The sequence below is a fragment of the Podarcis filfolensis genome (genome assembly GCF_964270895.1).
Source record: "Podarcis filfolensis genome assembly, chromosome: 1".
Classification (NCBI taxonomy): Eukaryota; Metazoa; Chordata; class Lepidosauria; order Squamata; family Lacertidae; genus Podarcis; species Podarcis filfolensis.
Window position 1 is genome coordinate 43,887,967 of NC_139604.1, and position 24,655 is coordinate 43,912,621.

The window sequence follows — 24,655 nt, forward strand, 5'->3', positions numbered from 1 at the left end:
GGCAAAACAAATGGGGGGACCCCAAATGTATCCCATGTTGTAAGGTGCTGGCAAGGCTGTGCATTTCATTTTACTAGAACAGGAAAGTGCCTTCTCACCCCCACGCCCCACCCTGCCAAAGCCTCCCTTATAAACCACTTAATAATAGGAATCATGGAATTGTAGAGTTGGAAGGGACCCTGAGAATCATCTAGTCCAACCCCCCCCCCCCCAATGCAGGAATCCTGTCCACAGCTGTCCCTGGGTGGGCTTGAACCACCAACCTTCTGGTTAACAGACAGGTGCACTGACCCACTGCGCCACCTGAGGGACTTACCATCTCTAAGTAGTTAACATAAAATCTTACAGACCTCCCTTAATTCCCCCCCCCCCTCTGGATGCTTAAATTAAGCATTTACTTATTATTTTATTATTATTAAAGATTTTGTTGATTTACAAAAGTGTGCAATGTCTCTCTCGTGTTTTTTCCACATTTTTACAAATCATTTTCATTTGTTGAGACATTAGGAAAAAAGAGGGGAAGGAGGTGGAGGGGGAGAGAGAAGGGTGAGAGTAGGGTCGGGTGGCGATGTTTCTATTTCACTTTAAGCATTTATTTATGAATGATTTGTACCTGAAGCCCACCCTTCACGGAATGGTTCATGCCTTTTTTATATATACATAAAGTACAAATTACTCCACCCCCACCAATGTGTGTGGGGTGTTTTTTTGGTGCATTCATGCTTTTTTGTGCTCTTTTTGGTATTGGTGCAGTTATATGTGATTCTGCTTTCATTAGTGAATACCTGCACGTGTTCCAGGGTGGACATACAGCTTCATTTCCAGTCAGCACATGCCCCGTAACTTCTGTAACTTTCCATACCACAAATAAAGTAGTGGGCAGAGGGATGGGGCAGTGGCACTTAGCTCACCTCTCAGTTGTGGAGTCAATGTTGCTTAGCAGCAGGGAGATTGGGGGGGCCAAGGAGGGACAGGAGAGGTCAGCGCTGTGCAAATGCAGTCGCAGGAGTGCTGTGGTGCGTTTGCACAGTGCCAATCTCCACCCATATTGCCCCTCCTACTCTCCTGCCCCACATGCAGCAGCGACTCACCTGCAGAGTCACTGTGCTGCGCACCACTCTCTCTCTGTGTGTGTGTGTGTGTGTGTGTGTGTGTGTGTCAGTGTGTGTGATTTTTGTTAACACTACAGTGCCAGAGTGCCCCTCAGGATGGCAATAATGTACATAATAGTATCACAGAACTAATAAAGGATAGCCATGTGTCCATCATAAACCCACTACAGTGGTACCTCGCGTTAAGTACATAATTCGTTCCGGAGGTCCGTTCTTAACCTGAAACTGTTCTTAACCTGAAGCACCACTTTAGATAATGGGGCCTCCCACTGCTGCCACGCCGCCGGAGCACGATTTCTGTTCTCATCCTGAAGCAAAGTTCTTAACCCGAGGTACTATTTCTGGGTTAGCGGAGTCTGTAACCTGAAGTGTATGTAACCCGAGGTACCACTGTATTAATGCACTATTATGTCAACTACATGTCGCAGAATACCCAGGGTGGGGACACACATCATTAATCTGAACCAGGCTTTATTTTAAAAAGTCAAAGCTTAATCCACGACAAAGTTCACTTAGGGAACGGCCTTGGCTCAGTGGCAGAGCGCCTGCCTTGTAAGTGGAAGACTCCAGGCTCGATCCCCAGGTTGGGTTGAGAGAGACTCCTGGAGAGCTGCTGCCAGTCTATGTAGACCAGGGGCAGTCAACCTTTTTATACCTACCGCCCACTAATGCATCTTTCTTGATGGTAAAATTTCCTTGCCGCCCACCAGTGCTCATGGAAGGAGAATTCCGCTTGTGCCACAGAACCCCCTACCGCCCACCTAAAATCCTGAAATGTCCACTAGTGGGCGGTAGGGACCAGGTTGACAACCCCTGGTGTAGATGGCCCTTTGCTGGATGGATCAATACAGTGGTACCTCGGGTTACATACGCTTCAGGTTACAGACTCCGCTAACCCAGAAATAGTACCTCGGTAACTTTGCTTCAGGATGAGAACAGAAATCGAGCTGCGGCGGCGCGGCAGCAGCGGGAGGCCCCATTAGCTAAAGTGGTGCTTCAGGTTAAGAACAGTTTCCGGTTAAGAACGGACCTCCGGAACGAATTAAGTACTTAACCCGAGGTACCACTGTAGTAGCTTCCTCCGTCGCCATGAAAAGAGAGGCACTCTAGAGGGCGGCAGAGAGCAGTGGGCGCCTCTTCCGCCCATGGTCTCTCCCACCCTATCCCCTCCCTTGAGAGAAGCCTAGGGGGCGGGGCCAAGCGCCACAACAACAACACCTGCGTGGCTCGGGCTGTGAGAAGCCTTGGAGCCGCTGAGTGGCGTCCGCGATGGTCGTCGCTTTGGAACTCTCCGCGCGCTAGAGAAGCGGCAGCTCCGTCGAAGCGCCTGGCTGGACGGGCGAGGAAAAGCGACGCCGCCGCCGCCGGTCCTTCGCTTAGGAGCAGCTCCACTTCTTCTTCTTCTTCTTCTCCTTCTGCGTCTTCGTCTTCCTTGCCATGCCGGCTCCGCCGGGCGTTGAGCCGAGCGCCGGAGCGCCGGCGTCGGGGGAGCCGAAGCCTGTGTCGCCCGTCCTCCGGCACCTGGGCTCGTTCGCGGCGCGCGCGCTGCTGTGCCTGGCGCCCGTGTACCTGGCCGGCTACGTGGGGCTCAGCTCCAGCTGGGTGCTCATCGGCTTGCTGCTGTGGATGTGGTGGCGGAGGAACCGGCGCGAGAAGCGCTCCCGGCTGCTGGCAGCCTTCGGGCTCGTCGAAGATGAGAAGCAAGCCATCAGCCAGGGCATCGCCTTGCAGCAGCTGCCGGCCTGGGTAAGTGCGCGGGCGGGGAAAGGGGCGCTTGTGGGGGACCGCTTTGGATCCCGTATGGCAATCTGGAAAAATCGTGCCCGTTTCCTTATTTATCAGCGCTGAGGTTTATTTCTTTGCGCTGAGGTTTGTCTTACGCATTTATAGACTGCTTCATATTCAGTTTCCAAACCGGTGAGGAGCTTTTCAGAGGGAAACTGAAACAATATTTGAGCCAAAGCAACCTTTCAGGTTGTCTGCTTTTGAAACTGAGAAGCAGTAATCACCCTTGTATCACTTTTTCTGAATGGTAATTCTCCATTCTGGTGGTGTCATGTTGAAAGATTGGTCTGAAACTTTGGAGGTAAGTGGTAACTAAGCCAAGAGATGCCACCCCAGCTTATTGTCAGTAGGTAAATAAATTTTAAAAATCTGTTAATAATTAATGTGACTTTTTAATATCCTTAAGCTACTGCATTGAAGTGCTGCTCTGGTCCATACTCAGTAGAAATCTAAGATTTGAGTGGAGTGTTCTTGTCACTAGAATCACAACTTTACAGATCCTTTCCCCATGAGGCCTTGAAAGCCAAATGGGTGTCTAGCTTTCAGTATCTGGTTTTGTAATGTATATTTAATTGCTGTTAATAGCCTTTAAATGTTTTTGAATGGTTTTTGATAATCTTTTGTGGTCACACTGGTTGATGTTTAAAAGCATGCTTCTGAAATGTTGTAGGTCACTTATAATGCAATCCTGTAAACTTCTTCTGAGAAGTAAGCTCCACTGAATTCAGTGGGACTTACTTCTGGTTAAGTGTTTATAGGATTGCGGCCTCATACACTTCTGTGCCGCCTTTTTCAGGCTCCAGGCAGCTTATGAAACGGTTAAAACAAAAACTGTTATCAGGAAAGAAAACTTAAAACTCATGGCTGCCACCTGTAGTTGTTTGCGGCTGTTTCCCCTGTGCTTTTTTCTTCTTCTGATTGGCTGTCCTGATAGTGAAAAGGTAATATGTTGTTGGTTTTCCTTCCAATCTGTCTCAGCCACCATGACCAATGGTCAGGAATGCATTTGGAGGGTGCAGAGTCCCCATCTTCTGATGATTTGTAGAGGTTTTCTAAAGATGTAATTGAGCTTGACAGTGTTAGTTTTATCACAGCAGTGAGAGGGAAAATGTTTAATGACAAGGGGACACACCTGACCTCTGCCTCCCGCCCCCCAGCCCCAGCCCCACTTTTATATTAAGGTAAAGGTTTTGTCTGAATAGACATCTGAATAGTCCCAGTCCAACACTTGGATAACAGGCAGTATCTTGAAATGTATGTGCTTGTGAGGCCACTGACATTAATATGCCATTAGATGTAACAGTGATGGCTAAAATAACTGTGGTGGTTCATCTGTTCAGTGAACTGAGATGATGGAGAGTTTGGAGTTCAGTTATATTGTGCTCTCTGGAGCCCTGGGCAAACCACATGTGAGGTTAATGGGTATTTGTGTGATAGTCAGCTAAGCTTTACTCAGAGTAAACCCATTGAAACAGATGAACATGATTAAGTTGGGCCTATTAACTTCAGTGGGCCTATTCTGGTTAAAACTTAGCTGGATGCCATTTTTTGTTTCTGAACCTTCTGTTGTTGTTGTTTTAAATGTAGAGTTGCATCAGCTGGGACTGACAGTGAAGGAGATAAGAGGGGGAACTTAAACCTTTCCTCTCCTGCTGAGGTACTGAGGGAAACACCTACTCTGAAGCAAGTGTTTGCATTGTGAGGAATAGGATTGCACTGTCAAACTCATATAGTGTTCTCTGCTTGAAATGCATTTGGCTCTACAAGAGCAGTAACATGCAGAGGGAAAAGTGCAATTTGCTACACTTGACCCTGAGGCAATTTGATCATAATTTTTGATCATCTGTTTGTATCTGTGCTGCTTCCTCACAAAACTGTGCCTAAAGTCATTCACAGGATGAACAAGAGCAAGTATAACAATTCCAAAAAAAAAAAAAGAGGAAGAGGAGGAGCAACTTGAAATCAACATGATCTCAGTAAATAAATATTTAAAAATCAGCCCAAAGAGTATTGTATAAAACAGTATAAATATGCTAACCTAATTAATTCAACAGTTTAAAATTAAGTAAGAGAAAGAATGGCAGCATGCAAAACAGGGGTGGGGGGCTATTTCCAAATACTATTCTACAGAAGCTCAACTTGCGTGCATTAAATGTAGCCATACCATTCCCTTGTTGAAGACTTCTCTTCCAGCTCTCACCCCTGGGTCTTCTCTCAATTTCCCCCCAATCTTTTACCTAGGGAGGTAGATATTGCTACTCCTCCAAGTCCCATCTGCACTCATAGCTTTGATGTTGTTCACCTCTCTCCACCAAACATCTCTTTCAATACTGTCTTCAAGGCACTCAGAAACCACCAGAAGCCACATTTGTTTGTTTGTTTTGAGCCACATTCTTGGAGAACCTTGGATCACAAGAAAATCTGTCTTCAGGGTGCCCTTGTGACTCCTAAATATTATATTAGTGTATCCTTTTTTAATCCTTGAGTGGTGTTGTAGCACTGGCAGCTTATTTATTTATGCATTGCATCATTTTTGCCTCCCGCCCTTTCTCCAAACAGCTTAAGGTGTGTTCACATTACCACCTGAAAGAGCAGTGAAGTTGTCCCCCTCCCCTGCATTTCACAGCTTCCCCCCCCAGCTGTTCACATCAGTATGGCTTTGATTACTTTCTGTTTGTGTACACCAGGGGTACGCAGCCTGCAGCCCTCCAGATGTTGTTGGACTACACCTCCCATCATCCCTGATCGCTGGGGCTGATGGGAGTTGTAGTCCAGAAACATCTAGATGGCTGCAGGTTGTGCACCTCTGGTGTACACAATGGCTATTGCTCTGCCTCTTCAGTTGGAGGCAGCAATACTACTGAATACGAGTTGCTGGAATCCACAGGAGGGGAAAGTGCTCAGATCCTGCATATGGTCTTCCCGCAGGCACCTGGTTGGCCACTGTGAAAACAGGATGTTGGACTAGGAGAGACATTGGTCTGATCCAGCAGCCTCTTCTTATGTTCTTATACATAGACTGGGGGGCAGCACATTGATGAACAGGGATGTTTTATGCAAAGATGTTTACACCTTGGCTAGAGATGAATTAGAAATGACTGAAGGACTCTAACCTGTGTAAAACACAGTTTGATGTATCTTATAACAAAGGATACAGATGCATTTTGGAGAGTGAACATGAATGAAAAACCCAGCACTGGCAACTCTGGGAGTTCACAGTAAAAGAGAATGTGAACCTAGCCTTCGTCTGTGTTTCAGCCTCTTCCACCCTGGGAATATCACTAATCCTTGACTCCCCCACAAGGATCTACTCCACCTCCCTATTTGCTGCAGCTGTGTCAATGTTGCAGTCAATCACACACACACACACACACTCCGGCAGAAGCAGGCCTTGGTATTGTACTCTGGAATTTCCAATGTATTATCATGATGGATGCCTAAAGTATCTGAAATATTTTCCCATCCTTGAATGTTGCTTGTCCAGTTTCTATTGCTTCATAGGTTTCCCTTTACTTCTGTACAACATAATGTGCAGAAGGTCAAGAGCAGCTTTTCCTCCTTCACTGGAAAAAAAATATTTTACGTAGTACAGTGGTACCTCAGGTTAAGTACTTATTTTGTTCCGGAGGTCTGTACTTAGCCTGAAACTGTTCTTAACCTGAAGCACCACTTTAGCTAATGGGGCCTCCTGCTGCTGCCGCGCCACCGGAGCATGATTTCTGTTCTCATCCTGAAGCAAAGTTCTTAACCTGAGGTAATATTTCTGGGTTAGCGGAGTCTGTAACCTGAAGCATATGTAACCCAAGGTAAAGGTGTTGGCAGTTATAAATAATTGAGAACATTATTAGACTTTCAGAAGGAAGTGCTTTAAAGGTGGATGCCTCTGTGTGATCATTTCTGCTTGGAGTGACATAGGATACATTCACCACCACAAAGTCACTGTGATGAAAGTGTTGGTCTGGGTAGCGTAAACAGCAGAAGGTTGCATCAGAGCTGGGTTTGCCAACAACAAATGGGCTTTCCCTGTGTGTGAGGTTTTATTATGCATGTTTTAAAGTTTTTACTGCTTTCTTGCAATGGGAGGGGCCCTCATTCTTGACATCAAACTCTTGAACCTGCTGGTTGTCTAGCTAGCTTCAGTCATTGGGATGGAATTGTCAGGAAACTCTTATATTTGATGCTCCCATTACTTTGTATATAATATACTGTCAAATCCTCAACCTGAATGGAATGCCTATGTGATGCTCTAGCAAATTAGTCAATAGGTGAAACAATCTAGTTCAGAAGTGGACCATCTTCTGCGCCCCACAAGTCAGGGTCAGCCCTGCCACAAGGCAGAGTGAAGCAGATGCTGTGGTACAGGGAATGGACAGTTGTTTGTCTGCCATGTTATGTATCCTGCACCAATCAAGCTAGCTTCCTACTCTCGGGTGCAGTGTGGGACATTGTCCCATTGCCAGTGTTAAAGCAGGATTCATCTGCTACTTCTGGTTTGCTTCAGTACATGGATTTGGTGTTGGGGTTTTTTGTTCTTTCCTATTTTTGACTTGCCCTGCCATGCATGCATTGGGATGACCTGCATATACAAGTGCAAATCAAATATTCAAGTTTTACAAATCCTAACTGCAAACTGGCCAACAGGGCTGAGTAAAGACCTGGTCAAAGGCATCCAACTAATGCACCAGCTTGGCAGGTTATGAACGCTAAGGCTGAGAGTAAAATAATTGGCATTGCATGTGTTTTTTTATTTATTTCTGCCCAATAACTTTCTATTGTTAAATTATTGGGTTTATAATTCCCAGTACTGATTCTGCAGGAAGTTTCACCCAGGTCCACCAGTAGATACTGCCTGTGGAGGTATCAACAGCCTCCCTAATAATACAAACTTCTGCATGTTTACTCAGAAGTAGGACCTGCAGTATTCAGTGGTACTTACTCCAAAGTAAGTATTAGACGGCACCTTAAGTGTCTCACTTTGAGGGGGAAGGGAAACATCTTAGAGGCAGAAATATTATTATTATTATTTTATTAGAGTCACTGGTTGTGTGAAGTTAAAAGGTCTCCAAACAACTTACACTTGGAACACATATACGTACATAAATACAATGTATACCCAATATAAAGCATTAACATTGCATACAACATACAATACAGATGTTTTCTGTCTCAGATGGTACCATTTGATCTTGCTTCCTGCTATTGTTCCAGCCCAGTTATTTGCATGTTGTGGCATTTGCTCTTGTGTAACAAAGAGGAAGCTGTCAAGGTGAAAAACATTTTGTTTTTACTGGACAGCAATGCTCCACTTTCTATTTACACCTGTAAAACTGAAGGTCGGCTATAACATTCATATCACTGGCAAGGAAGAACTTTAGGTTGTATTCAGTGGTGACTTTGCACAAGGTGGGGTGGCTTCATTTTTGCAGATTACTGATACGCATCCAGGCTCTTCACAAAAGCTGTTTCCAGAGGTTGGAATACTATTTGCTCTCATAAAACATTTCCACTGACACTGGTATATAGGGCAAACTATTTTATAAGAGTGTTTTTAAACCACCAATTCATTTTTTAAAAAATAACACCATGGAAGTATACAACCAAATAATTAAAACATCATAAATTTGGATCCACATTCAGAACATTATTCCCTTAGAGAAACTGATATTTTATCACAAATAATCTAAGTAGACATTATTCTCTTAGAACATTGAAGCAAGATGTACCCATATTTTTCGCTCTATAACACGCACCTGACCATAACACGCACGTAGTTTTTAGAGGAGGAAAATCCGTAGGCATGCCACCCGTAGGCATTCTCTCCATAACACGCACAGACATTTCCCCTTACTTTCTAGGAGGAAAAAAGTGAGTGTTATGGTGCAAAAAATACGGTAGCTCAGTTGTGTATTAAAGCTGTAATAAACTGGTATTTTATAGAGAAGAAGAGCAGTTTTGATTAGTATGAAAATTGCAATTCATAGTGAATCCTGCAGAAAGGCTTGACAGTTGAGATCAATGCCACTTGGTTCCTGTGGTATTGGTCTCCTTTATTACTAAAATGCCAGCAGTGTTTGATCTCTAGCACCTGAGAGGCTGCACATTTTATCATATAAGAGTAACACCAATGTGTTAATACCATTTACTGTAAAAGATGAGGTGATTTTAAAATCCTGTGTGTGTTGACCTCTAGAAAAAGCATAGTAACTGCTTATGTGTAGAAAAGCATGCTGGAGGGCTTTTACGTTTTAATTTGTAGATGGCAAGAACTAGACTTAGCTTGAAACCTCCACTCTTAAAAGATGCAAATTAATTCATAAGAATGAAGCTCCTTTATATCATGTCAGATCTGTCTATCAAGCTCAGGATTGTCTACTCTGAGAGACGGCAGTGTTCCCTAGGCTTAGCTAGAGGTATTGCCCATGATGTGATCATATCAGCTATTTAACTAAACTAAAATAAAATGCTGGGCTTGAACTTTGGACTTTTGGCATGCATGGCATGTGCTCTACCTTTCTAATAAAACTGTATTTGAATTAAGGTGAGACTTTTCCCAAGTGCACCTGTGGAAGCAGATTGCTGAGGCTGCAATCCAATTTACTAGGGAGTAAGCCCCGTTGACATCAATAGGTCTTACCTCTCAGTAGACAGGGTTAAGTTTTTGCTGTGAATATTTTGGGACAGCAGTAATCCTCTCAGATTCACATCTATCTGGGCCATGAACAGTGTGTATCTACCAAATTTTACATGTCACTAATGGATGGTTCAGACAGTGCTACAGAAGCAAAGTTTACAGTAGTGGGAGGAACTTGGAGTCAAGAGATTCTGTGTCTGAGACAATCTTCAAATGGAGAATTCGTCATTCTTGGAGCCAGTTCAAATGTTAATAAATAGCAGGCTATAGCATAGTCAGACTGAAGGTTCAGGTACAGTGGTACCTTGGTTCTCGAACATAATCCATTCCGGAAGTCCGTTAAACTTCCGAAACGTTCAAAAACCAAGGCACAACTTCTGATTGGTGCAGGCACCCCGGAAACAATAGCTGACAGCCGCAGTGGACGTTCGGCTTCCGAAAAACATTCAAAAACCGGAACACTTATTTCTGGATTTTCGGCATTCGGGAGCCAAAATGTTTGAGTACCAAGGCATTCGAGAACCAAGGTTCCACTGCATTTGAATGCTCTACCAGCTTAAACAGCAATAATAATGCAAGGATTAAACCCTTCTTGTTCTTGACATATTAGCCTTCCACAATCAGGGTATCTTTTTACCCTGAGGTGTATTCAAAACAGAATTGTCCCAGCTTGAGTCTGAAGTGGTCCTGTCTATTCCACAGGCACACAATGAATGTTTGAGTTGGCTGAGCTCTATGAACTGAACGGTGCAGAAGCAAGTGAAGCCCAGAACAGAACCCCAAGCACCATAGTCAGGAAAGTTATGTAAATTCTACATCGGTTGGAGTTTTTGTGGAACAAATAATCTTGTGAAAACCCCAAAGCTTCTGGTGTATGAGGGGGTCTGCATTTTAAGTGATGCTCTAACTTCCCATAGTTTGTAGGCATTGTAGGTCTTGTTTTGAGCTGCGTCCTCTTACTGCAGCATAGAAAAACTGCCCTGGTCATGATGGAGAATAATTGGCTTGTCAGGTGGCTAAAATAGGCACTTCTTTCATCCCTAAGGGAGCTCAAATTAGTCAAGGCAGAGCATAACTGGATGGGTGTGAGAGAGACAGACATCCATGCTATATAATTAAAGCACATGGCTTCCCCCAAGGAATCATGGGAACTGTAGTTCGTTAAAGGAGCTGGAAATTATAGCTTTTTGAGGAATAAGTTACAGTTTGCAGGAAATTGATGTGCTTTAAATGTATGGCAAGGAAAAAAGCAGCCGTTTAGGATTTGGACTCTGAAGGATTGGCCTCCTGTTACTGATAATTTGATCCTGCTTGTGTGCTTGCTTCTTTTGACTGTATTGTCAAGAATGCCTTAAATGCTGACTTCTGAAGGCCACTGACTCAATGAATTTAAATTTCCCTGTTGGGAAAGGGGAGCCCAAAGTAGTATTCTTGAAAGCGTAGCGATAAGATTTGCACAAGCTTCCTTGGAAACCCGTTACTAAGTTTGCCAACGCACGCACATCAGTGGACTATCTCCCATTGAAAAGAACCTCACAAGTTGTTCTGTGCACCATAGTTTCTCATCAATGTCTTTCATAATCCCATTGTCTTTACTTTCACCCTGTCTATAATTCATTTTTGCAAAAAATGAGCTCACATCTCGCTTTTTTGTTCGTTCATTCTTGCTTGCCAGGTTCACTTCCCTGATGTTGAACGGGTGGAATGGCTGAACAAGGTGAGGCACTGAACGAACATCAAGACAAGTTTGATCTGGACAGACTTTATATATTCTCTTTAAAGCTAGATCTAAAACACAGCACATAGATGTCCAGTGAATAAATGTATTTGCTCTAGTGAGTGGGTGGGTTAAATTCTCATGTTGGGCATACCACTTTTCAGGCAGTTTATATAAGGTTTACATAAGAATTATCACTGGCCACTGGGCTATTCTAGTTTTGGACTGCATTTACTTGAGACCCTCTGGCCTTCTCATGTGTTTTCAGTGCAATCCTTGGTGCTGAATGCGTTTCCTGCTTCTGTTCTAGAATCCAGGAACGGTTGGTGAAAAGGGTGGTGGTGGTGATGATGTATTTGCACACCGCCAGCCTCTTCACCACCTCGCCATTCCCTCTCTCCTTCCCAGTAAATGGCAGTGGACTCCACTCCTCACTGAGTGCTCCTGCTGTAATCTGATATTTTATTTTATTTTATTTTATTTTTAAAAAAGGAAACTAGCAAACTCTCTCTCTCTGCTTGCTATCTTTAGATACTCAGAACCACAGTACAGACTCCATTGTATGATGCAAAGCTTCTATTCTTTTTTTCTGCTTTGTGTGGTATTTAGGTTCTTGAACAGGCCTGGCCATACTTTGGGAGCATCATGGAAAAAACATTTAAGGAAGTCCTTGAACCAAAAATCAGAGCTAAGAACGTGCACTTGAAAACATGTACATTCACTAAAATCCAGTTTGGAGACAAGGTAAGGTGACGGCATTGGCTGTGAAAACCTAAGCTAAGCTAATTGATTTTGGGATATGTGGCTCGGGCAGGGGGAGGAATAGTGCTTAAAAGCAAAGTAACTTCTATATACCTCTTTGTGAGAGATTTCCTCCTCTCTTCCTGCACCTCAATTTATACTAAGTGTGTGAACTGCTTAGTTTCTGCTCTTTAGCGCTTTAAAAAATATCAAGAAGTATAAACAGCCAGCCTTTGTTAGGACTGTAACAACTTAGTGTCAGTCTAACCAAAATATTTGTTTCTGCCTTGAATTTTGTTTAGCAGCATTGTTAAATACCAGAATTCCTCTTCTCTGGGAGGGATGTTCAGTTTAGGACACCTTGTTTCATTCTGATTTAGAATTTAGCAGGACAGGATTTAGAGGGCAAGTTGCCTGCTATAACCAAGTTCAAAGTTCCGCTTCCTGTTTCCTCTGGGATTTAAATGGGTCTAGTCTGATATTTGAACATTCTACTTGTTTTCCAAGGCAATTGGACCTTTTTTCAGTATGTTGCTCATCACAGTGGCTGATAACACTGCTGTGTGTCTTCTCTGCTTTCAGTGCCCTAAAATCAAAGGAGTAAAGGCCTATACCAAAGAAGTTGATAGAAGACAAGTGATCCTGGACTTGCAAATAAGGTAGGACAGTATTGCTCCCCACCCCCGCCGCCACCACCACCCTATAGCTTGTCACTGAGAATTCTCTGATCTTACAGTGCAGTGGTCAAGGAAAGTCAATGAGCTGATTTGGGCACCTTGATAGAATTGCTTTCCATGAATCAATTATATCAATCAATTATGTTTTCTATCCTCCTCCTCCGGGACCTCAAAGAGAAGGACATACAGTATGTTGCAACACTGAGAGATGTTTGAAAATAGTTTGGGGGAAATGCTGAGCCCATTAAGGAAAGTACCTTTATTAGTATTTAATGAATGCAGAGCCTGTGCTGTCTGTTGCTATTTCTGCGCTTGCATATAGTCCTGTTCCTACGTTGCTAAAAGAGAAAAAGTGCAGTGGGCAGTTACAAGGGTCTCTGTAGCCTGGTTCGCATGTCAGATCATGATAAACCAAGCTATGGCTTCTCAGGAGGACTATGGGAATGTGTGGGCTCCCAGGGAGGTACTTGCAGTTGTTTTCCTCCTCACCAGTCTTTTTACTCCCATACCATGGCAAGGCAAGGTTTGGCTTAGCCTGTCGTCCAAATCCAGGATTGTGGTTAAGCTCTCTCCTAACTAACCACAAGCTGCAGCCAGTATTTATTCATGATGCTGCAGGTGACTGTCTCTCTGATGTGGCTGCATTTAGAACATGGCAAACTTTAAAAACAGGAGCCTCAAAACTGGTGTGGTTTTGAAAAACGAGAAACACTTGAAGGTATGTGGATGGTGCCTGTGAAAGTTCACTAGCAGAGTGTTACACATATTCTACAAAACTACAGAAAAGCCATGTGATTTTATATTTGTTATGATGCTAAATCCTTCTGCCATCTTGACTTTCTCAAAATTTCTAGTCTTTATAGCTATGAAAATAGACTTTAAAGAGTGTGCTGAAAGGAGTGGCAAAAATATTACTTTGGATGTCCCCTTGCTCTCCAAGGGCAAAGTAAAATGGTTTATCATGAATTGTAGAGTTGGAAGGGACCACAAGTGTCATCTAGTCCAACACCTTGGAATGCAAGAATATTTTGCCCAACATGGGACCTGAACCCACAACCCTGAGATTAAGACTCTCATGCTCTACCAGCTGAGCTACCCCAGCCTACGGTAGTCTCCAAAACCCCATAAAACTGCAGATTCCAGAGAAGCTACTTTAGGCAAAGTATGGTGTGGTGCTGGCTTGTTCAAGCCAGTTCTTTATAAGACGTGCTGTTGAGTTGCTTTAGCGGGGGATGCATTTGGGTTGTTGTTGTTGTTTTAATGGAACAGTGTCCTGGACACAACTATGTGCCCTCTGGGGTAGGGCATATCATTGTGAAAATGATTTGTGGGTGTCATCTCAGATAGGGCTTGGACATGCAGGTAGCTTTCCATTACAAATAGGCCAGTCTTGCTTGGCTGGTATCCGCAGTCCTCCTTATGACTCACAGAGGATGCTGTGTTGAGGTCACCTAAAGAAGAGTCCCAGCAGAGGGAGGATCCAAGTGGACAGAAAAACCGGCTCATCCAGTTGGGCACCTTGGAGAATGTTGCCTTGCCTTGTGAACTGGGAGCAGCTGTCAGATCCTTTCTGCGGCTCAAAGAAAAAGTGGGAGCAGCTGGAATTCTCTGTTTACACCTGTAATGTGACAAATGCTCCACAACTTTCAGCGAGTTTAAATGTGACCTGCAATAAAGCTAAGCAGGTTAAACATGGAGAAGAATTCCTTCCTATCAAAGTGTTGGTGGTTGGGAAGTTCTAGCTCTATGCTGAAGTCTTGTGAGGTTTGCTTTTCAATGTGAAATTGCTGTTTTGGGGGGAAGGAAAATAGTCAAGATTGAGGAGAAATGAGGACCTATCACATTTTGCCATGTTGTTCCCCACAACAGTTCTTTCTGCAACTTGCTGCTTTGGTGCCATTTTTTTTCTTCTATCTTTGAAAGGCTTCTTCGCTGCCTGATCTCAACCAATTAGGGAACACGTGATGAATATGGGAATTACACAGGACTCTGTAATCAGGTGTGGTTATGTGATGACATCACTTAGGGCAAGCAGAGACTCCCATTGCCCTCACTCTCAATGAGGAAGGGAGAGAGGAACAGGATCCCTAATTGTGCAGGTCAGCAGGGAAATGCACTGTGTCTTCTTGGTATGCTGCACTCATGATTCCTTTCCCTGCTGTAGGGCAAGACATTTTTCCTCCCTGGCCTAGCTCTTATTTGTGCATAGCTGTACACAACCAGCTGCGGCAGAATGCGAACACATGCCCTGCCTCAGCTAGTCCATTCTGTGCAGCTGAGTTGGGGAGAGAGAGAGCTTTGGCATGGTGACTTGGGCAATGCATGCACCTCTTTCCACCCCCTTGCAGATAGTTTACACCTTTTGCAAAGGGGTTGGGATATTTTTTTTTTTAAAAAAAAAGAACATACGGGTTTTGCGGGTATGAGACAGCTCACAAAACATTGCTGTTTTGACTTAACCCTATTTCCAGATTTTATATTTAGCTTTTGTTAAACGTTGGCGTTACTGCAGTCTTGTCTATGTGGTTTAGAAATTCTTTAGATTAGCATAGGCAAGTCTGATTGTGTTGAATTGACAGTCATAAGAACATAAGATCTCTAGCCCTGCTGAATCAGGCCAAAGGCACATCTGATCCAGCATTATGTTCTCACGGTGGCCAAGCAGGTGCCCCAAAGGGGTACTTAAAGCTGACTTGGTTGATGCCCGTGACTGCTTTTTACTTAAGTGCATTGTTGCTGCACGTTACCGGTTGAATTCAGCATTGATCAAAGCTGAGTAACATAATTGGCTGTACTTCGAGAGTTACACAAGACCGCATGATGGTGATTACATGACGACATAATTTATTTCTTGGCTCTTGTCTATTACTAATGTAATCTGATCATCGTGGCTCAAAGACAACGGAAGAAACTGAAAAGCCAGTAACATGCAAGATATAATTGCCTGATTAGTGCAATCCGCTTTGGAGGATGTGAAATACGCAGATTGTGAGCATAAGTGCAGTCTGGGGGGTGGGGGAATAATAGTTGCAGCAATTAACACAAAAGTATATTTCGCACATGCCCCTTTGGCAAAACACAAGCGTTTTGTAGGGAGGATGGGAATAGTGTAAGGAAATGCTTGTCTTTCAGACTGCTTTGGGCTGGCCACACCCACTTGTCAGCAGTAGTAAATAGTGTGATGAGGCATTGCTCCTCATCTGACCTCTGGCTGATCATGTCACTGCTGCTTCGTGTGTGATAGAGGAGTGAGATGGGGTGGAGGTTGCCACAGTTCAAATGGGTTGGCTCCATCTCACTGCCACCTCCAGCCTCCCAGTAAGCAGCAACAGTGCAACTGACCCAAGGTTAGGCACGGGATGGGTAAAGCCACAGTTGAACAATTGCAAGCATGAGACTGCGCTCCTGATTTCTCCCTTTGCAGCCTTGGCTTATATCTGACATGCCATTCGGATTTGGTGCCCCACGGCTTTTGGGCTGGATAGGTGCCACTCGGAAGCTCCTGATCCCTGCCAAAAGCAGCACAACTTACATTTGGTGCCAAATTTATATGAACTGTGTGCCTGATTTGGGCTGGGCAGACTCACCTGTTGCTCACCGCCGAGCAGTTGGGACCGTACATTTCTGAATGTTCCCTTTGCAGCCATGGTGGCCTTTGGCGCCGTTTACATTTGGCCCCCAAGACCAGCGCTGTTGCTTTCACTGGGATTGGTTCCACTCCATGGAGAAGTGGCTGCTACTTGATCTGGCCTCCTGTTTCTTCTCTGCTCCCCCCGCCCTGCCCACCTAAAGGCTTTGCTGTGCAATCTTCCCCCAAACAGTTGGGCACTAAGGTGCTTGTGAGAGTAGTTCACTTGGGCATCAAAGCAATGTTAAACGGATGAGTCACTTCAGATATGTTAACTGATAGACTACAATGCATGAGCAACCCATTTTGGATTTAATAGCACGTGTCTTGTGCTGTCACATAGGAAGTAGTTTGGAAAACGGGTATCCAATTAAATCTGTGAATCAGCATTGGCTCACTGTCATACCCCTGTGACAAGCAAGTTGTGCAAGTCTTTTCCTCCTCTGATCCTGCTGCATAGCTCTGTTTGGCCCAGCCTTTGCTGCTGCTGCTGCTGCCTCCACTAAGGGATCTTCTTAGAATTGTAGAGTTGGAAGGGACCCTGAGGGATCATCTAGTCCAACTCCCTGCAATGCAGGAATGTACAGCTGTCCCATATGGGAATCGAACCTGCAACCATGGCATTATGAGCACCATGCTCTAACCAACTGAACTATCTGTTGTTCTAATGGAGTTCAAAAGGGCCCGATTTGTGAGGCAGGATGACCCAAAATATAATTGGCTTCCTCGAAAGTTGAACTGGAAATGGCACATCACAGCTTTAACACCAAGCTGTTAGCTGTTTAAAAGGGAATGGAAGTTTCCCTAAAATATCAGGATAGATATGGATTGTGTCTAATCTCATGTAATGGAGCCAGAGTCAATGGTAATGTGTACACAGCCTAAATTTGCCGCTCTGTGGTTTTGGTAATAGAGCTTTGTATATATACATTCCTCCTGAATATATTGTGTATACAATGTTTTCGTTTAAAAGGTCTAACATAAAACATCTCAAAGCACAAGGAAGCTAGTCTTTGGCTGATGGGTGGATTGGCTGTGCAAAGGTTCTCCCGCTGAATTTGTCAAATTGGGCAGGGTGTGTTGAGGGAAATGTAGCTCTTAGCCCTTGTTGGCTGTCGCAGCATCATGCTGCATGCTTGAGAAGGGCTCCATATTTGTGGGTGAGAGTTGCAGGAGCTGAATAAGCATGTTATCATCAAAGAACCAGTTTGGTATGGAGCAGGATGTGACATACATGCTGAAACCTTTGGAGAGATGCATAGGGATGCAGCTCACACAGGAATGTGCATGTTTAGATTAACACTCTGGAGATTCTGTGACATGTGAGTTTTGGCTAAACTGAGGTTTGCTTTGGTATGCCTTTCTGGCTGCTATAGGAGTCACTGGGTATTTAATGTGTGCTTTTTAATTCAGAAGGGACACATAAAATTACCTTTAGACGCCAGTTGTGGCTGTGGAGCAAAGGCTGAAAATGTAGTAAATGCAGTAGTGTGATTTCAAGGCAAACTGAACATATTTATTGTGTCTTTTGTACTTCTGAGTTTAAACCCAGTTATACAGTCTGCATTCCAACTTGGGGCTTCACACATGACATTTTTTTCCTGCACATACAAGAAAAAAAGAAACTTGTGTGTGAGCACTCTGCAGATTTGTGTTTGTCTTTCATCTGATCTATGGAGGCCACAGCACCCCATGTGATGATACCCCAGTAAGATACTTTGTCTGGCAGCAAGGGACTTAATCACACTTCTCAGTAGGCGCCGAACAGTTATCTGAAATGGTTTCCTGAAGCTCTTTTAATCATGAGGAGATACGTTAAATGGTATTTTTGAATAAAGATCAAGTATTTTAGCCAGCTGGTGATCATCTTCAAAGCCTCCCAAGGTTTCATGTGCAATGCCCCTACAAAAATTATAGATTTCTTAAAATAGTAGTTTTTTGCGCTCTTGTTTGCAGTAGCCTTCAGCTATGGTTCTCTGGAACCTGTGATTCTCCCAAATGTTGCATCCTCCAGTTCCCATCATCCCTGACTGTTGGCTATGCAGGCTGGAGCTAACAGAGTCCAAAAACATCTGGAAGGACACAGGTTCCTCATCAGTTTCCTTTCCTAAACAGGTGTTTAATTCTAAACCTCCTTTCAGTGCTGAACATAAAATCTGAACAGTTCTGGTACCTCTCAGTTCTAGACTTGTATAGCTGCAAATAACTGGAAAATGAAAAGAATTTTTGCAGCCTGATTATTGTGTGTATGTCTTTGCAGATTCAAATCTCATCAAATTCAATTGGACTGAACTTGAGAGATCCCGAGTGTAGGATAGCTGCGTTTAGTCACTTGCTAACCTTATATGTTTCATACGTACTAACTGTTCATCTGATCTGAAGCTGTGAGACTAGTCTGGTGCAAATATGTGCTTTGGTCAGTCTCTCTCTAAAGATGAGAAAAAGAAGCATGCAACTAGCTTGTTGCCCCCTAACCAGTGGCATAAAGCTAATCTTGAGACCTATGTTTGTTTAGATGTGTTTTGCTTTCTTACAATCCAAACAAGGGGTGGGGGAAGCTATGGTTTCTAAGAAGCATAGTAAGAAGTAGTAGCAAAGATCTGAGAGATAAATTGACTTTTCTAAGCAGCTGCCAACTGCCTGTGACAAGTGAGCAAACTGTAAAACATATTTGTCTGGAAACCTTATAAAATGTATTTGCCTGGGGCCGTGGCTGGCCCAAGACATTTTGGCACTTGAGGTGGACCACAGTATTGTGTGTCCCCAGGCAAGAAGGAATGAGTGACGATCTACATCGGGAACAAGGCAGGGATAAAGATCTACAGTGGGGACAAGGGTGGGAGGAAACCAGCAGCTATTTGCCTAGATGCTACTCCAGTGCATGTCACAGGGCAGCAGCAGCAGCGGTAATAATATTTTATTTATTTATACCCCGCCCATCTGGCTGAGCTGCCCCAGCCACTCTGGGTGGCTTCCAACACATATAAAAATAATAATAAAACATCAAACATTAATAGTAGCAGCGAAAGGTGATGCATTCCTTGGAGTTTGGATCTGCTGCCCCTGCTGATCCAGCCGCCCAAAGCAGGTGGGCCAGCCCCGCTTGGAAAATCTGGTCCTTTGTCCCCTTGTTTACAGGGAGCTTGAAACTGGGCTTCCTTCTTGATTTTGTAACCAGCTGACTTGCAGCTAAGGAAAACCGCTTAGGACAATGAGAAGGGCATTTGGTATTCTGTATTTCAAGGGCTTTTTTCCTTGCAGATCAGTGACATGCTAATTTGAACCCTTTCTCAGTTATATAGGTGACTGTGAAATTCACATGGAATTGTCCAAGTTCAAAGCAGGAATGAAAGGAATACAGGTATGTATAGTTGCACTTGCAGTTTACTAAATGGTGTGAGCGGCTGAATACATTACACTAAATGTGGTTTCCTTGCCTTTTGTAGTTGTATGGGACATTGCGAGTGATACTGGAGCCCCTGCTGACAGATCCACCTTTCATTGGTGCTGTAACCTTGTTTTTCATCCAGAAACCTGTAAGTTATGAATTCTAGTCTGGAATTTACTTCTGCTTTTAATTTACATATTGGTCAGCGTGTCACTTAAAGTAGGCACAAAGTAAAGGTAATCAGCAGACCTTTTCCAAATGCTTGTGAGCTTTTTGCTGCACTGTGGAAAAGGTGGCAATTAAAACAGAGGTGCAAGATAGGGAGGGGAGGGGAGGGCAAAATGTACAACCTTAATCCCATACACATTCCTTAGAGACAAATGCTGCTGTGTTGAAAGGGGCTTAGTACTAAGTGTGAATAGGGTGACAGCCTTTGATCTCCTTCTGCAGGGGTCATTAAATCATTGAGGCTTGTTCTCATTTTGCTTAGTCTCAGAAAGATCATTTCTGGCTCAGTACGTTTTGCTGCCTGAAATAAAGTTCAATAGTGCCCCTATCTCCAGAAAGAGGCACTCTCTCAGGGTGGTCACTTCCCCCTGCTGCATGCAGTGGCATAGCAGGGGTTGCCAGTACCCGGAGCAAGGAAAGTATTGTGTCCCCTAAGACAAGTATTGCACGCCCTAACCAGCGCCTCCACTCAGTGCTGCTGCTGTCGTGGAGCACCTGCAGGACATGCATGCATACCTTCTTGGGCTGGGGTGTGCCTCTAAAAAATTTGCACCCGGGGCAATCGCCCCAGTAGCTCCCCCACTATATACATATGGCTGCATGGTAGGGCTGCTTCTAGGAAGAAAGCTTAAATTCTTCTCTTAGGGCTGTGGTGTTTTCTGTTAGGTAAGAAAAGCAAAATGCCTTATGGTGCATAGGTTTCAAATGATAATACCATTTCTAAAAAGTTCTGGAATTTGTTAATTACTTAGACCAGGGATGGAGAGCATCTGGAGGGACCACGTCTGGTGAAAGCACAAGTCTGCACTTTTAAGCTCCACGTCTGAGTGCTTTTTAGAGGGGGGTGGGGCTGCAGCTTTCCCCAGGAAAGCCCACTCTCTAACATGGACACAGAGCTTTATAGCATGGATCTGTGCCTAGAAAGACGGCACAAAAGGAAGTCTGGATGAGTCCTCAGTAAATGATAATAATAATAATAATAATAATAATAATAATAATAATAATAATAATAAAAAATTTTATTTAACCCGCCCTCCCCAGCCAGAGCCAGGCTCATGGCAGCTAACACCAATAAAATCACAGTAAAAACATAATAGGGGGGAAAGAGGGGGGGAAAACCAATTTAAACCGATTTAAAATACAGGTTAACCAGTTCCAGAACTAATATTGCTGGCTTTGGAAACAGCAATGCGATTTATTGTGCTGCAAAATACCACCCTGACTTAGGCATGCCTAATTGAGTTGAGAAAGTTGACACACACTGAACAAATATATGGGAAGGATCCCGACAGTATGGCAAGCCTCAAGTTCGTCTCCTTCTCAAGCACATTGTTGCCCTGAGGCTTCCATGATGTGTGTGCTAATTCTTTGCTTGTGGAACTCATGGTAGCAGCCACAATTTCTTTATAATAGGCATGAGTTAGGGCTGCATGACCCTCTAAGCCTTCAGTGTTTGTGAGTAATCTGAACTCAGATGGAATTACCACACAGCGCAGCTCTCATACCAAACTGACATGCCCACACATTAGAGACAAATGGAATTAACTATTGTTATTGCTAGTAATTACCAACCCTTCACCGGCAGATTTATGACGGGCATGTTTATTGGGAGATTTCAAGTGTTTGAGGGATCTATTGGCATTCGTTGTATTCTGTACAATATTTTTAGTGCACAAAGGTTTCCAAGCAAAAGTTCCAGGCTCAATCCTCGATGTCCCCACATAGGGCTAGAGAAGACCCCCTGCCTGAAACCCTGGAGAGAAAAGGCCAATCTCTGTAGAACATGGGTGGGGAACTTGTGGTCCTAGAGATGTTGGACTTCAGCTCCCATCAGCCTCAGCCAGCATGGCCAACGGTCAGGGGTGATGGGAACTATAGTGCAACAACATCTTGAGGACCACAACTGTAGAGAATATTCAGCTAAATAGGCCAAAAAACAGCTTTGCTCCTAATTTGGTTCCTACTGTTTGCCAGTTCTGTATTATACAGATTTGTTTGTTTATAAGTAAATACATACATGTTTGTTCCTGTGGCTAAACTCATGGTTTCTCCCTCTCCCCCATCCTCTCTCTTTTAATTCCTATAGCATTTGGAAATCAGTTGGGCAGGACTAACGAACCTCTTAGATGCTCCAGGCATTAGGTAAATGTTCACTTGTTTCCATCATCCTAAAGAAAAGGCTTGTATCTGAAGGAAGGTGATGTGCCAGAGATGTCAGAGTCGTGTTGGGACCAATTCACACATTACAATCTCCAAAATGAAGGCCATTTCTAACCCCCCTTCTGTATGGCAGCTGTTCCATACTAGTGGCTGTAGGTACGCAGAGTGTCTCTCTGCCCATCACATGGAATGCCTTTGTTACTTTTTGACATCCCAGAAAATATATGAACTCTTCTCAAACGGTGGGGAAGGATAAGAATATATTTTGCCACAGTTGCGCTTGTGGGATTTATTAGCTTGCTTTGTAACTTTTCTCAGATTTAATATTGTGGGCATTCAGATATTTGGCTTTGTAATGAGATTTTTTTAATGACAGTCCATGGCACTAGGTTGGCAAAGGCTACCCTAGAGTTCCTCCATCATGAGCCAATGTGATTTTCCTTTTTCCTGCTGAAGCAAAAAAAAAAAAAAAATCCGAAGCATGTGAAATTTAACCAGGACACATACACCCATTCCTCTTCTGGGTTATTTGTGGCAAGACAATCAACTTTGTAGCTGTGGCTTTGAGCTTGATAGGTCTGCCTTAAGCACAGCTGCTGTACAAAGCATTTAAAAAATAAAGTGTGTGGTTTTTCCTCTTTCAGTTCATTTTCAGATACCTTGATTCAAGATCTCATTGCTGCCCGGTTGGTACTGCCAAACAGAATCACCATCCCACTGAAAAAGAACATTGACATTTCCCGCTTGAAGTTCCCTATTCCATACGTGAGTCGTGTCTGAGAATGGTGTTCTTTAAATCTTGGCTCAGGGAGTAAGAGCACTCTCTAAACAAGCATTGTCCTCTAGCTACTTTGCCCAAGTCACCTTCAGGCAAGGGACAGTTTGTCCTGCTTTGTTTGCAGGGAGATGAGATGGTGTTGGCTATTTAATGAGCATTCACTCCAATTTGTTTTGAGGGGGGAGGGCTACACAATATTGCAGCAATTTCCATGGTATTTTCTCTTCCCTTGTAGCAAAAGTTGCAATTCTGAGAGCAAGTTGGACATGTTTCATAAGAACCTCATATCGGCTTTAAATTGTGCAACCTGAATTTGCTGGTGTGTGCGATGGAATCCCTACCAAAAAAGTTGTACTATACCTCTGGTTTGCATTTGCTCTTACCCACCACTTGATTCTTTGTACCTCCCCATAAGGAAAGAGAGAACATGGCAGGCTGGGAATGAGTCTGCAGTAAATACTCTGGTGGATTATTTTAGTAAAAAGCTAACCCTCGTCAAATTTTATTAACCAGCTTCCGTAGTGATAGACAGCAGGCATGTTTCTTACTGCTGTGTTTATAGGATTTTCTTAATCGTAGCTTTTTACAATGTAGGCATCTAGCGAGGATTCTAAGTCTATATATTTTAATGTTTCTCTGTGTTTTTGTTTTGCTCTCCAAGGGAGTAATAAGAGTATACCTACAAGAAGCTGAAAATCTTGTCCAAATGGACAATTTCCTTGGGAAGTCGGACCCTTACGCTCTTCTGAGGGTTGGTCAGGTGCAATTCCGAAGCAAGACAGTGCACAGGAACCTGAACCCCATCTGGAATGAAATGTTTGAGGTGATGATTCTCCTTGAACTCTTACTAGCAATAAGCTGGAATGCAGTGCTCTCTCCTTGTTCAGAATTCTAGACACAACCAAGTTAAGGTACTTAAATAAAATAAAAAAGCCTTACCTTTGGAAGAAGGCAGATCACTACTTATATGAGTAAGTAAAATTGAACTGGAGTAGATGGGGAAAGTTCCCTGTGAAATATTTCACTACTGGCTCCTTAACCAACATTTGTTTGCTTGAATGGTGTAGCAAGGCTTTAATGAGCAAAGCCCTCGTTAAGCTTCATCAGAGGTCTAGGCATCAGGTGTGACCCTCTAAGTCTCTCTACCTGGCCCATGAGACTCTCCAAAGGCCCCAGCCCCTTAGCCCCCCATTGCATCCACTTTTGTGCTTGGCTGGAATGGGTGTGTGAACTCTGCTGATGTTTGCCAGAATGGAGACTATAAGGGTGGGTGGGTGAGTGAGTGGGTGCAGAAAGTTGCCTACCCTACAAAGATAATTTACACTCATTACTCTGCCCGTTTTTGCCTATGGCACATTGCCCTAAGAAGATTGTCCAAAAGAGAAGGCGACCGTCAAGCTAAAAATGGCTCCCCATTCCTGAGTTACAAGATAGGAAATCATGTACCTTTCTGATTTTAATTGAGCATCATGAAAGGGCACGCAGGCATTTCGGCATCTTCCCCACTTCTGCTGGATTGTGCTTGGTAAACAGGAAAGCTCACTTTCCGCAAGCTTCAGAATAATAGGAAGGCTTGCAACTGCATTTCGAGAAAAATAGCTGTACAATATTCTGTTACTTTAACACACACACTCTCTCCCCCTACAGTTTGTTGTTCATGAGATACCTGGTCAGGATCTAGAGGTAGACCTGTATGATGAAGATCCCGATAAAGATGACTTTCTGGGCAGGTGATGGATATAAATTTTCCTCTTTCATCTGTGCAACCTTCTGCTTTATCTCTTTCTGCTGCTCTTGCACCAAAAGAGCC

At 43.8% G+C, this 24,655-nt stretch overlaps 1 protein-coding gene across 1 annotated transcript in view; it reads left to right on the forward strand.

Annotated features, from left to right (window-relative positions):
• Nucleotides 1-2,298: 2,298 nt before the first annotated feature.
• ESYT3 (extended synaptotagmin 3) overlaps nucleotides 2,299-24,655 on the forward strand; it is a 38,813-nt gene continuing 16,456 nt past the window's right edge. Inside the window, exons 1-10 of the mRNA XM_083574581.1 lie at nucleotides 2,299-2,858; nucleotides 11,204-11,245; nucleotides 11,855-11,989; nucleotides 12,569-12,645; nucleotides 19,586-19,652; nucleotides 19,738-19,827; nucleotides 21,994-22,049; nucleotides 22,712-22,832; nucleotides 23,507-23,668; nucleotides 24,493-24,575. Coding sequence (XP_083430707.1) covers nucleotides 2,550-2,858; nucleotides 11,204-11,245; nucleotides 11,855-11,989; nucleotides 12,569-12,645; nucleotides 19,586-19,652; nucleotides 19,738-19,827; nucleotides 21,994-22,049; nucleotides 22,712-22,832; nucleotides 23,507-23,668; nucleotides 24,493-24,575 — 1,142 coding nt within the window. The 5' untranslated portion in view covers nucleotides 2,299-2,549. The remainder of the gene's footprint in view (nucleotides 2,859-11,203; nucleotides 11,246-11,854; nucleotides 11,990-12,568; nucleotides 12,646-19,585; nucleotides 19,653-19,737; nucleotides 19,828-21,993; nucleotides 22,050-22,711; nucleotides 22,833-23,506; nucleotides 23,669-24,492; nucleotides 24,576-24,655) is intronic.